The sequence below is a fragment of the Gymnoscopelus microlampas genome (genome assembly GCF_963454915.1).
Source record: "Gymnoscopelus microlampas genome assembly, chromosome: 6".
NCBI lineage: Eukaryota > Metazoa > Chordata > Actinopteri > Myctophiformes > Myctophidae > Gymnoscopelus > Gymnoscopelus microlampas.
In genome coordinates this window covers 19,918,692-19,932,684 of record NC_139943.1, presented here as the reverse complement: position 1 = coordinate 19,932,684, position 13,993 = coordinate 19,918,692, and the positions used below count along the sequence as shown (strand labels likewise).

The 13,993-nt window shown below is 42.6% G+C and overlaps 1 protein-coding gene across 4 annotated transcripts in view; it reads right to left on the bottom strand.

The window, feature by feature from the left end:
* Window positions 1-13,993, bottom strand: part of cbfb (core-binding factor subunit beta) — a 39,375-nt gene that overhangs the window by 19,558 nt on the left and 5,824 nt on the right. For all 4 annotated transcript variants that reach the window (XM_084060759.1, XM_084060760.1, XM_084060762.1 and 1 more), the window contains exon 3: window positions 10,945-11,061. In XM_084060759.1, coding sequence (XP_083916885.1) covers window positions 10,945-11,061 — 117 coding nt within the window. The remainder of the gene's footprint in view (window positions 1-10,944; window positions 11,062-13,993) is intronic.

The following is a 13,993-nucleotide window of genomic DNA, read 5'->3' as shown; positions in this document are numbered from 1 at the left end:
GTGATAGAGATGACGGCTTTAAACTAAAAAGGTGGTTATTTTACAACCCCGGCCCAGCTGAGGAACAGACTGTACACACACAGAGAAATGCTGAATGAACTTGATAAATAACCAGGAGAAGAGACACAGAGCAGAGCGGTAACAAATGAGAGCGAGGGACAATGAGGCATAGCAGGTGGGTGTGTCGGGTGTGAACAGGTGCTGTAGTCAAAACAGCAGCAGGTGGAGATCCGTTACTGGCCTCCTAATCCTAGCCCAACGTCTGCTGGCCTATTGTCTCATTTGTCTGGACCACACACACACACACACACACACACACACACACACACACAGGGTTGGGATCCGGAACCGGACAAATCAGAGGAACCGGGTCCAACATTGAGTTACCGGAATCGGTTCCATCACATTTGGAACCTTTTCCAGAACCGGTTTTAATCACACTGTCAGAGCTGGCATGTGCTGGCATTACAATGCTGTGGTGTTTCTCAAACGTTTTAATTTCAAGGACCACCATAACTCTGAGAGTGTACAAATGGAACCAAATGGACCCGTGAGGGTCCATTTGGTTCCATTTGTACACTCTCAGAGTTACAGACCTTCAAGGGTCCATTTGAAACCCCCTCAAGTAACCCAGAGGGTCTCTGTACCTCACTCTAAGAACCAGTGAGGTATATATATAAGAATACATACGGTAGGAATCGTTATGGGGAACCGTTAAGGAATCAGAATCGTTAAAATCCCAAAGGATCACAACCCCACCCACACACACACACACACACACACACACACACACACACACACACACACAACCTTGCTAATGGTAGAAATATAATCGTATGGTCCCACGTCATGCTTGACCACTAGCCATTCCTCTGTTTCCTCATCCCATAATTATAATAATGGCCACCATTAGAATATACGCCAAGGTGACCTACTGTAAGCCGCTTGGTGAAAGGTTCCATGTTCCATGGTTGTTTCAGATCAGGACCACTGTATGTAGAGGTATAAACAAGATGCATTTCAAAAGAGGAGGGCTTGAACCCGTGAAACTACCAGTACACAGTGAGATAATCACTGTTAATTTATCCATTTGTAACTCAGAGACTGTTACACATTTGCACTCTCTCTGAGTTACGTCAACACTGAGGATTTTACTGTGTACAGTACATGGTCTTTATCGTAGGCCACCACAGGACAGCCTGGTCATTTTCAGCCTTTGTACAGATTTTCACATCTGTATGGATGTTCTCTTATCCTTTTCAAAAGCAAAGCTTTGGAATGTGATGTCTTACCTATTGAGAAATGAAATGGTTTACTACAGATGGGGGGCTGTTTCTATTTTGACCTGACATCACCCAGACCTGCATGTATATCATTGACCGCTTCCCGTCAGTACCGTTCTACATTTCTGTTTCTGTGCTCCTACTGGCCCATGGAAATACCATGCAAACAATGTCTTTTGATATATGTGGTATAGCTTGCGTGGCTGCAATCTGGGTGGGAACCCATTAGTCAAAATTAAAAGAAAGACAATGACAATCAGCGTCGTGCCGTCAGCATACTTGATAACAACGTTGGAGCTGTGCGTGGCTATAGTCATGTGTTCAGAGAGTAGAGGACTCAAAGCATGTGTCGAGGGGTCAGAGAGAGGGTCTGATGTGATGTCATCCATTCTCACCTCCTGGCGGCGGCCCGCCCGACAGGAAGTCCAGTGTCCAGCTGCACATGGTCGGGGGTGCAGTCCTACTGTATGTCACTGAGCTTTGTGTAGACTCGAGTCTGGCAGGAGCTACAGTGTTTAATGCTCAGCTGCATATAGACCATAAAACAGCATTTGCACGCATATGTTGTATCTGTTGCCCTCGTCTAGGTGAGAGAGGGCAGTGGCAGGAGCCATGGCAATCGCATCATCGGTGGATCGGTTTTGATGAGATGCTAATTGCCAAGCAGGCAACATGGAACAAATGTACTGCGGTCCCTCAACAGCCTCTCAAAGCATTTAACCACTTAAACCCCAGCATCCTCATTGTGGGGAAGGCTTTCGCAGAAAATAGCCGATCAACAAGCTTACTGTGACGCGCTGTAAGCTTGTTGATCGGCTATTTTCGACGAAAGCTTTCCCCACAATAACAGAAAACAGAAAATACACTAGTAGTCTACAGCCCTGAGGGACTATACGGTCAACCGTATAGGGTTTATAGTGGTTAACTGACATGCTACCTTGGAGTGCTTGGGGGACTCAGCACAATGGTGGACATCTTGAGGTCTGTGGGGACCAGGACCACAGACTGGGAGAATGAGAAACAGTCCTGTCAGCTGGTCCAAAGGGCCGAGGGGGACTAAGAACAGAGGAATGAAGGGTGACACACACATGCTGGATTTCACACCAGTTTGACCTCCCTCTCTCCCTCTATCTGTCTCTCTCTCTCTTCTAACTTTACTCACACTCCTTTTACCACAGAGCAAACGTTGTAACATACAGACATAATGGCAAAGCACAGCATATGTATATATATGTATATGCAGGAGTACAGGAGGACCCCGTCTGTCTGTGTGGGAGTTACAAAGCCTTGTGGAAGTAGATGTGGCCATTGATCTACAGTCCTGAAGCAGGAAATATGAAACCCTGTGGCAGGAGCCTGCTTTGTGTGTGTGTGTGTGTGTGTGTGTGTGTGTGTGTGTGTGTGTGTGTGTGTGTGTGTGTGTGTGTGTGTGTGTGTGTGTGTGTGTGTGTGTGTGTGTGTGTGTGTGTGTGTGTGTGTGTGTGTGTAAAAGGCTGTGTGGTCCAGTACGTGCTACGAAATAGGTTTCTATCTGAGGTACATGAAAAATGGACTTATATACTATGACGGTATAATAAACACATATCACACTGCACACAGAACACAGGAATGAACACATGCATTCACACACGCGCGCGCGCACACACACACACACACACACACACACACACACACACACACACACACACACACACACACACACACACACACACACACACACACACACACACACACACACACACACACACACACACACACACACACACACACACACACACACACACACACACACACGCTGCTGCAGCGGTAGCAGAGGGAACCAATTAGTGGTCTGGCTTTGATGATGTCACAGACAAGCCATGCACCAATAGAGTGGCTTCTGTTGGAAAGGAAACATGACACCACACATGCATGCATGTGTGGATGGACACACATGAACACACACACACACACACACACACACACACACACACACACACACACACACACACACACACACACACACACACACACACACACACACACACACACACACACACACACACACACACACACACACACAGAAGAACCATTATCTGACACCATTGTTCCTTTCGAATTAAGATGTCAGGTTAAAGCCCGGCTACGCTGTTCTTTATCACACACCAACATCAAGTTCAAAGCCAGTCCTTTGTGCCTGCAGGCATCAGGCTCCACAACCAAGCTGGACCTACAAAGTTAAACTCCTCGGGTTAACTCAAACATTTTAACACTTTTATACACTCTCAGCGTCACAAATGGATGAATTAACACTGAGGATTTCACTGTGTAATTACACAGTAATTACACTGCATTGTTGACTTGACCACTGACTCTTGCACATGGACTGTTGACAATACACATCACCACTTTAGTGTCCCTGCTCACATTACTGCACTACTTATTACTGTTATTTCCACTGTACCATCACTACTATTCACCTGTGTGCCCATTCATTCATGTGTGACAATGATATCAATCACCTTACTACAGTATAGGCTACAACTGCTAGGATGTTCATATTGTCAAACACTGACATGCTTGCTAAGGATAGACTGTTATATCAACAGTCTCCTTAACAGGCATGTCAACAATGTACATATAATATATGAAAAATAAATATATGTATATATAATTACTGTATATATACTATATATACAGTAATTATATATACATATATTTATTTTCATGGACAAATACTCATACATTTAGTGTTGATAGTCTGTACATAGAGTATACACAGGGTCCCCACACATTTTTAGCAATGAATTTCCAAAACTTTTCCAAAACTTTTCCAGAATATTTAGCCCAATTTCCAGGCCTATATAACAATCATTCAGCGCAATAATGTGTCTCTTACTCCTATGTACAATGCCCAAAGATAGGCAGTGTAGCAAAATAATAAATAAAAAACAATAAAAAGTGTTTGGGGGTGGGGCACAGCCGCGAAACCTCGCTCAAATAGAGCCTGCGAGCGAAAATAGGAGGGGTGGACGACGTCGTTGCACGGTTCGTTGTCGCTTGCGGTAGGTCAGGACGGTCTCATTCAAAAACATGTATTTTAATAAGATTTCATCGCCCGCTCGCGTCGCGTCACGTTGCATCGCTGGCAGTGCGGATGGGGTGTTACACAGCCTGTTCGGCGAAAAACTACTTATGTTACACATTTCGTGTAATGTTATACATGTTTATGAAAAGGTTTTGTATTAAAAAAAATCAATAGCCAAAAACAATGCATAGCGAAATATTCTTCCAGGACCCTTGATAAATTCCAGGACCTTTGATGAAGTTTGATCAATTCCAAACCTTTTCCAGTACTGGATTATTTATTTTTTAATTTCAAAATATTTCCAGGAATTTCATGACCGTGGGGACCCTGTATACAGTATAGAAATAGACTAGACATATACATTGTTGATAGTCTGTAAATACATACCGTACATCGATATACTGCACTTATTATAGTCTATCACTGCAGATATTTTGGTGCAAGAGTCTTGCCTGAATTTCCCTCCGGGTATCAATAAAGGTTTACTGTATCTAATTCTATGTTAAGTTCACTTTTTAATTCTTCAGTGTCAATGATGAGCGTAGAAGAAGAAGAAGAGCATGCTAAAATTATGTGGAAATAATCCAGTCTGATGGTAAATCTATTGACCAACGTTCTAGTGAATGAATCAACACCTCTATTATTACTGTAACAAACAACCAAGGATGATCCTAAAATATGTTTTTTAGTAATGTACCAAAACATTTTAGTATCACTCAACGGTCGAGTTAACAGCCTACGACAGGCTAAATGCTACTGTAGCTACTAGCTAGTGAGCTAGATGCTACCACTAAAATTAACCTCTTCCACAGCTGGATGCCATTAGAGCGTGATGACAACAAGGGCCTTCAACTCTCTACTATGGCCCAATTCCAAACTCCACCCTAAGCCCTCAAGCCCTGCACCCTCATTAGCTTAAGGTAAGTCAGCTGGTAAGTGCCTGAGTGTGGGAGGGTTTAAGGGTTCCAAAAGGGTACAAAAGCAATGGAACAGCCCTTTGTGACGTCCCACGTTACCTTGACGACAGATGACAACGTTGCCGTGACAACCAAAGATTCGACTGACACTTGCCTCCCTGTTTGAAACTTCAAATTTCTCTAAATATTATAAACTTTTATATTATAAAATATTATAAAAAAGAGACATTGTATCATGAGTGAAACAGCTATCGATACAGTCAATATAAGTAAATTATATGATAGCCTTAGGAGTAACTTTATATTTCTGGGACACGTTGCTATTTTGCACAACAACTTAGTACAACGAAGTATAAAATAGGGTTGATTAAAGTGTTTAATCAATTTATTTGATAATAAAAAATCCATTACAATTTTTCCTTTAGAAATAAAATAAATAATAAATAAAAATAATCCCTCAAAAACCTGCTTTTTGAAGGTTCTCAAACGTTCAACTGAACTTCTTTTTATTTTTTTTATTCCATTCTCCTCACTAATGAACCCTGGCCTGATATGAATCCCCCCCCCCCGCCCTCCGCCCTCCGCCCCCCCCCGCCCCCCCGCTACTGAGACCGGTGGTAAAAAGACATATTAATTCTGCATTTATTTCTCGGCCAGCGACGTCGCAGAAGAAAGGCCTCTTTCCCTTTTAAATCCGGGCACCGTGGGTATCGGCGTCCTCTGGTAACTCCCACTACGCAATGTATTGTGGGCAATTTCTTTGCCAAAGTCTCCAAAGGTGCTGACTTACGGAAAGGGTGCAGAAAGGGGCGTTCCCGAGCCCTCGCTGACTTCAGGCTGACTTTCCGATTTCATTTGGAACAACCCTCAAGCCCTTACGGAGCTCACATGAACGCGCACCCAAGTCAATGAGTCAGTGAGGGGGTGGTTTGGAATTGGGCCTATGTGTGTGTGTGTGTGTGTGTGTGTGTGTGTGTGTGTATGTGTGTGTGTGTGTGTGTGTGTGTGTGTGTGTGCGTGTGCGTGCGTGCATGCGCATGTGTGTGAGAGTTTACCACTGAATGCCTTGAACCAAACCGCGCACACGCACACGCACACACATATGCATAAGCATAAGCATAAGTATACACACACGCACACGCATAAGCACGCACGCACGCACACACACACACACACACACACACACACACACACACACACACACACACACACACACACACACACACACACACACACACACACACACACACACACACACACACACACACACACAGGCTTACATCCAATCACCAAGTTTAACCTGGCTGTGCTACTTTTGTGGCTTGGCAGATTGTGTTTGGAAATGAGAGAGGGAGTGTAGAGGGAAGGAGTGTGTGGGAGGAAGAGTGATGGAAGGAGAAAGGATGGGAGCAAGAAGAGAGAGGGATGGTGGGAGGGAGAAAATAATGGTGTCCGGTGGAAGTAGAGCAGTGGTATCCAAACCTCAAGACCCAAAAGAGAAGTTTTATGTCTCCCCCGGGAACCCAAACTAGTGAAAATAGGCGAATTACAAGCTCACATGTAGATCTGCCATTTTCACTACTTCTTAGACGTTTTTTTATTATACATTTTCATGGAATTTCTTTGACTTTTCTTTTTTAAAAGTCAAAGAAATAAAAAAAATAGTTACAAGAAAATAAGAAAACCAAATAAATTGGATATTTAACCCATTGAGACCTGAAGCCGATTCTACATGTCTCCTAAATCTCAACAGTATTCTGAAAAACGTATGTTTCTATATCAGTGGTGTTCAATCTTTTTCATGTCAAGGACCCCCAAAATGATATGTATTTGGCCGCGGAACCCCCATCAAAATATGTTGTTCCAGGGACCCCCAGAAGCAAAGATTTGAGTTAAAAATGTTCGCTTTAAAAATATATATATTGAAAGATTTGCACACATTTTCACGGTTTTTCAAAAATAGCAGATCTACAAGCTTGTAGCGCGGCCGCGCTATGAGCTTGTATATCTGCTATTTTTGAATAGCCCAAAGTGTAAAATAATGCTTTTTAGCTCAAATCTAAAAATGACACAGTTCCAGTTCTCAATGGGTTAAGTGTTTGTGAAGCAGTGATGTAGAGGAAGCAGAAGAGAGTGTCTGTTGTGGAGGCTTGGCTGGAGAGAGCGGCTATCATGGTCACACCATACTGTGAGTTATCATCATCATTATCATCATCACACATCCTCAATTTTGACTTTGTGAGGAAAAACACTTTTACTACACACTTACATAGTCAAAGTGTTTGGAATTAAACCCTATGCTTTGTTGACCGGCGTCCCCCAGGGGTCTATACTGGGTCCCCTCCTTTTCTCCCTCTACACCAACATCTCTTTGCCGATAATAGCCGAATCTGCAAAGTCGTAACGCAATGTGTTGTGTGAGAGAGAACAATACACGTTACAAGATAAACGAGTGGAATTTGGAAGTGATGAAACAAATAAAATGAGCAGACAAAAACTGGAACTGGAACACTATTAAACTTAAGCTGATAAAATGATCTTTGCAGGGTTCTCTCTCCTGACTGGATAAAATTGGTATCCGACCTGAATGTATTTTCTGTTTTTTTTAACTAAAGAGCTGGAGAGACGGGGAGGTACCACTGTAACTGAACAAACACTCTATAGCAATGATTACTCATTAATCGGACTATAGATGTTTTACATTTTACCCTATAATGACATCACGTCCAAAATAGGGACATCTTATATTCAGAACTTCAGCGATGATGCTTGTGAGTGCAAAACGTGGGTGAGTATAGTGTAGTATATGTGTGGTAAGTGTGGGGCGCGGTTGGGAGAGGGCTGGGAGATGGAGAGAGATCAAGCGGTTCATCAAGACAAGAAGCTGCAACTGTTCCCAATTAACCCTGGTGTTTTTCAGTGGGGTGCGGAGAGAGAGCAGCCTGTCGATTGATGCCAGACCAGAACAGTTATGGAACCGTTAGTTGGTCGTTGGGACCAGCAAACGTAATAGTGGAGCCTTTATTTTTTGTATGGACTGGTATAATCGAGTTTGGCCTCGAAGGATACGGACAAAGTTTTTTTTTCTCCACAAAATGGTTCAATGAATCGACATAATCCATCATTATCAATACATAGAAACAATACTTTATAACAGCATAAAATAATATAACAACGCATTAAAGCAGACATACTGTACTTCTGCATTGTGAAACTAGTGTTTCTTATTAAAAAACGACACTTGAGGAACAGCTCAGCAGTTTTTTTTGTGAGATGCTGTAAAACTTTTAACAGATAGCTAGATAGCTTCCTAGTTTTGATGGAGTCATTTTATCCACATCAAACAGAGGATTTGGGTGAAAAGAGCAGTGATGACTATGCCCTCATTAAAACTTCATTGATCTTGGGAGTGCCATTGAGGTGACTGAGGAGAGAGAGGGTATCCTTTTACACACACGCACACGCACACACACACACACACACACACACACACACACACACATGCAATCACAACACACGGCCACCTACAGTTTGTCTCTCTCTTTCTCCTTCTCAAACATAGCAACACACACACACACACACACACACACACACACACACACACACACACACACACACACACACACACACACACACACACACACACACACACACACACACACACACACACACACACACACCTCAGACTACTCATCTGCAGAATGCGTGACACCCGCCCATGAGGCATGCCTTTTTAAATAATTAACGGAGAGAGATTGGTCTGTCAGCCTCGGGGCGCGGAGGTCCATCGATTCCCCAGAATGCATTATTAATGAGCCGCCAGCCGCCCGCTCGTTTCAGCTGGCCAGCATCCGTGGACAGGCCTTCACACACACACACACACACACACACACACACACACACACACACACACACACACACACACACACACACACACACACGCACACATGCATATCGTCACTGTCTCGGGCAGGGCAGGAAACCTTGTATCTCCACATCTAAACTTTTTCTTCACAGATAAATGCCCTACTTCGTAGTACGAGTGTCACACAAAAGTGAGTGAAAATAGCCGATCTACAAGTCAGTGTTACTTTTGTTGACTAAGACTAAGACTAAAAGACTAAGATTTTGATATTTAGTTGACTAAGCCTGAACATTTTCAGATGACTAAAATAGGACTAAAACTAAATGGTGTGTTATTCAAATGACTAAGACTAAATCAGAATTTGCTGTCAAAATTAACACTGCTACAAGTTTACAATGCGTCGCGCTGTGAACTTGTAGATCGGCTATTTTCTGCGGTATTCAGTAAAACAGTGGCTCCATCGTATTTGTTGTTTTCACAAAGAGAAAGAAAAAAAGAAGAGGGGGATCAAGAGGCAAAAGAAAGAATCAAGAAAAATGAAACAAACAGGAATCTAGCACATATTTACACATAGCATATCCATCCATACAGTATGTAAATGAGGTTTTAGGCATAAGATACATGAGCATAGAGCAGCTGGTTTTGCTTTTGGACATACAAGGTTTCCTCCCGACAGCGATGACATACACATACACACACGCACACACACAACACAAAGTCCAAGACGAGCGCCAAGGGAGACAATTAACACACATACAAACACAACAACAGTGCCAACTGTACTTTACTATGCATATTACCTTGACAACAGAGACCCAGCTAAAGCATTACGGGCTTAACCCTTTCAGACCAGGAACGCATCTGTGTCATTTTTTTTATTTCTGTGCCTATTCAAAAATAGCATATACACAAGCTCATAGCACAGCACCGAGTGCTTGTAGATCTGCTATTTTAGAAATATCTTGGAAACTTCGTGCAAATCTTTGAATATATGTTTTTTAAAGCGAACATCTGCTTCTAGGGGTCCCTGGAACAAAATATTTTGAGATGGGGGTCCGTGCCCAAATACATATCATTTTGGGGGTCCTTGAAATGAAAAAGTTTGAGAACTGATTATAGCAACATACGTTTTTTCAACCGCTATGAGCTTGCATATCTGCTGTTTTTGAATAGCCAAAGAAATCTAAAAATGACACAGATGAGCTCCCAGATTGAATGGGTTAACCCTTTCAACTCACTAAACCTTCATGGTCAGAGTAAACATGTACTGTAGGCTGCCTGGGAGGTGAAAAAAAAAAAAAGTAAAAAGCTTTAGCCTTTAGTTATAAAGCCTTTAGACTTTATGACAAATACGCTGGGTAGCTTAATGAGGTGACTGGTATTCAGCATCACTGCTCAGCGTGTATTTAGAACAACTAACATCTTAGCAAACAGTGTGCATTTAGTAGTCAGCAGAAGCTGGCTTTGGATCATCTCAAAATTGTAATGTCATGCTACATTTGTCTTTAGAACCTTTATACAGTATATGGAATATGAATCAAGAGAAACAACCTACATATTTCTGGCGCACGGCTTGATCAAATTATTTAGGAAGGATGAGGTTTCAAGGCAAAAAAAAAGAAATAAATCGGAGAGACTTATTTCTTTGTGTTGGTTTCTCAATGCAACGCAATGCAACAACTGGATATGACGTGCACGCATGAGTGTGCGTGTGTGCATGTGCGTGTGCGTGTGCGTGTGCGTGTGTGTGTGTGTGCGTGTGCGTGTGCGTGTGCGTGTGCATGTGCATGTGTGCGTTTAGGTAACACCTACCTTTCCTGTCTCCCTCTCAAAGTCGACATACTCCCTGGTAGGAGCCTGTCTCTGGTCTCCATGCAGATTGGCGGGGAAGAACTGCAGAGAGAGGTTGGTGCCCGTCGCAACAAATGCCTGGAATCAAGAAATTCTAATGAGTGTGCGTGGCAATCAGGATTCCAGGATTCACACATTTCTAGTGATTGCTCCTGGTGTTATCAAGATTCTATTCCTTACATACACAAACACTAGCAGGAGTCTGTGGCTGAATGTGCTAATGTACATGACACAATATGTTTATCTTATCTTATCTTATTTGTATATTCAGTGTTAGATTCCATTAAGTCTGTTGACAGATACAGTAATTTTGGTTTAAACATGTGGCAGCAAGCATATTCTTTTCTGTGGATGGTTGTATACATTTTCCCTTCCTTAGCTTGTTGTTCTGTGTCTCTGTTTGTTCCTTTGACCTTCTTTCCATTGTCAGCTGTACATAGAGTAAAACAGTAACAGAGGACAACCCAGTCTCGTTTTGGGCCGAAAACACAAACTGAACCATTGTGCTGCTATCCTCGTATGAATATAACCATATTATATGTTGCTTCCGTTTTTTCATTCAGTAAAATACTTTAGTCTCTTGCTCGCTCTAATGGTGAGCATCACTCTCCAAATCCACATGCATGTGCACATCATGTACACATGCACACACACACACACACACACACACACACACACACACACACACACACACACACACACACACAGAAATAAAATAAAAATCAATGGAATGCATTCCTCTGTTGCAGTCAGACAGCAATAAATTAAAGAAAGGCACAAAATCAAGTTGCAGCCAATTGAATTTTTTTTTTTAGTGTGTGCGTGTGTGTTCGCATGTGCTGCAGTATCTCTGCTACCCTGTGTGCTGCTATCCTGTGTGTGTGTGTGTGTGTGTGTGTGTGTGTGTGTGTGTGTGTGTGTGTGTGTGTGTGTGTGTGTGTGTGTGTGTGTGTGTGTGTGTGTGTGTGTGTGTGTGTGTGTGTGTGTGTGTGTGTGTGTGTGTGCATGTGTACATGTTGCTTCTGCTGGCACAAATCAATACTAAGGGCATTAGGGTTTAGGCTGGGCTAGAAGCATATGAATTATGTACCCTGTCAAATATGAGCAAGGATGGAGAAGGAGAATGAGAGAATGGACAGACAAACAGAAGTAGAGATCAAGGGAGTCATACTGCTGTCATACTGATAAAATATATTCCATAAGTAAATACTAGTTTGAGTTTCATTAATTTGGTTTTCACTGCAAAAGTAATTTAATCATTTATACATTTCAGAACTTTGTATTCTTCTGACATAACACAAACGCACGCACGCACTCACACACACACACACACACACACACACACACACACACACACACACACACACACACACACACACACACACACACACACACAGAGAGAGGAGAAAGGGGGCAGAAAGAACTCCAGAGTCATCATTTTTGCTGTATTTGAAGTAGTGAATTACAACCATCTGATTGTAGTTTGCTGCCTACTACGCCTGGCACAGAGCGGGGGAGGGGGGGGCAGAGGAACAGAGGGAGGGAAGGAAGGAGAAGAGAACAGAGAGAGAGAGAGAGCGAGAGAGAGAGAGAGAGAGAGAGAGAGAGAGAGAGAGAGAGAGAGAGAGAGATGGCGGGAAGGAGAAAGACAAAAGGAAGAAAGGGAAAGAAAAACAATGTATTTTTTAACTAAAGGTGAAGGAAGGGAAAAGGCCTTCATGTGGGGTCAGAGAGAGAGAGAGAGAGAGAGAGAGAGAGAGAGAGAGAGAGAGAGAGAGAGAGAGAGAGAGAGAGAGAGAGAGAGATGGTGATGAAGAGGAAAAGAGAGGTAGAAGGAGAGGTGGTAAAGAGAGAGAGAGCAACGCAAGAGGTATGAGAAGAAAGAGAGAGATGGAAGGCAGAGAGCGGGACTGAATTGGAAAACGGAGAAGCCTGTTAAAAAGGGAGATAGAAAAATAGTCAAAAAGAGTAAGACAGCAAGAGAGACAAAGAAAGAGGGGGGCGAAGAAAGATGAGGGGAAATGAGAGAGAGGGAGGGAGAGAGAGAGAGATAGAGAGAGATAGAGAGAGAGAGAGAGAGAGAGAGAGAGAGAGAGAGAGAGAGAGAGAGAGAGAGAGAGAGAGAGAGAGAGAGAGAGAGAGAGAGAGAGAGAGAGAGAGAGGAGAGAGACAGCGACGTTGCATGAAAATCAATAGTAGTTTAGAATGCATCCCATTCTCTAATGAGCCGAGCTGAAGATCATTTAGTTTGAATTATCTGTCATTTATCAGATCAGACTTGGACAATTTAGAACTGTCCTGTGATTCAAGCCATATTGAGCGTGTGTGTGTGTGTGTGTGTGTGTGTGTGTGTGTGTAAGAGAATAAAAATGTAAAAATGCTATAGATTTCCCAGAAATGATTCCCTCAGCACGCGCGCACAGACACACACACACACACACACACACACACACACAGACACACACACACACACACACACACACACACACACACACACACACACACACACAGACACACACACACACACACACACACACACACACACACACACACACACACACACACACACACACACACACACACACAGAGTGCAGTACACAGCACTATCTATCACACGGTCTAATGTATAAATATTGTAGACTATCTGTCTCTCTGCTAAATGCTAATACAGCAAAATCCGGTGTGTTAATTTTGTTAGTTTGTTTTGTTGACAGCATCTCCAATTAAGTAAATGCTAAATGTATTAACTATTGATAAAATATTAACTTTTACATACAGATGTAGCACTATTTATAAAATACAGCAGGTGAAAACATACATTTACATCTGAAGAGGACAAATTACGAATAGTATGCCAAAAGGTATTATATCCTAATACCTTTATATTTGATGATCCCAGCCAACAATGAAGGTTCAGTGCTTTTATCTATCAGAGGCTGTTGCTCAAAAAAGAACGTACTGGACTGAACAGTGGAGCACCATGATAACACCTCAAGTCTTTTTGTAGTGT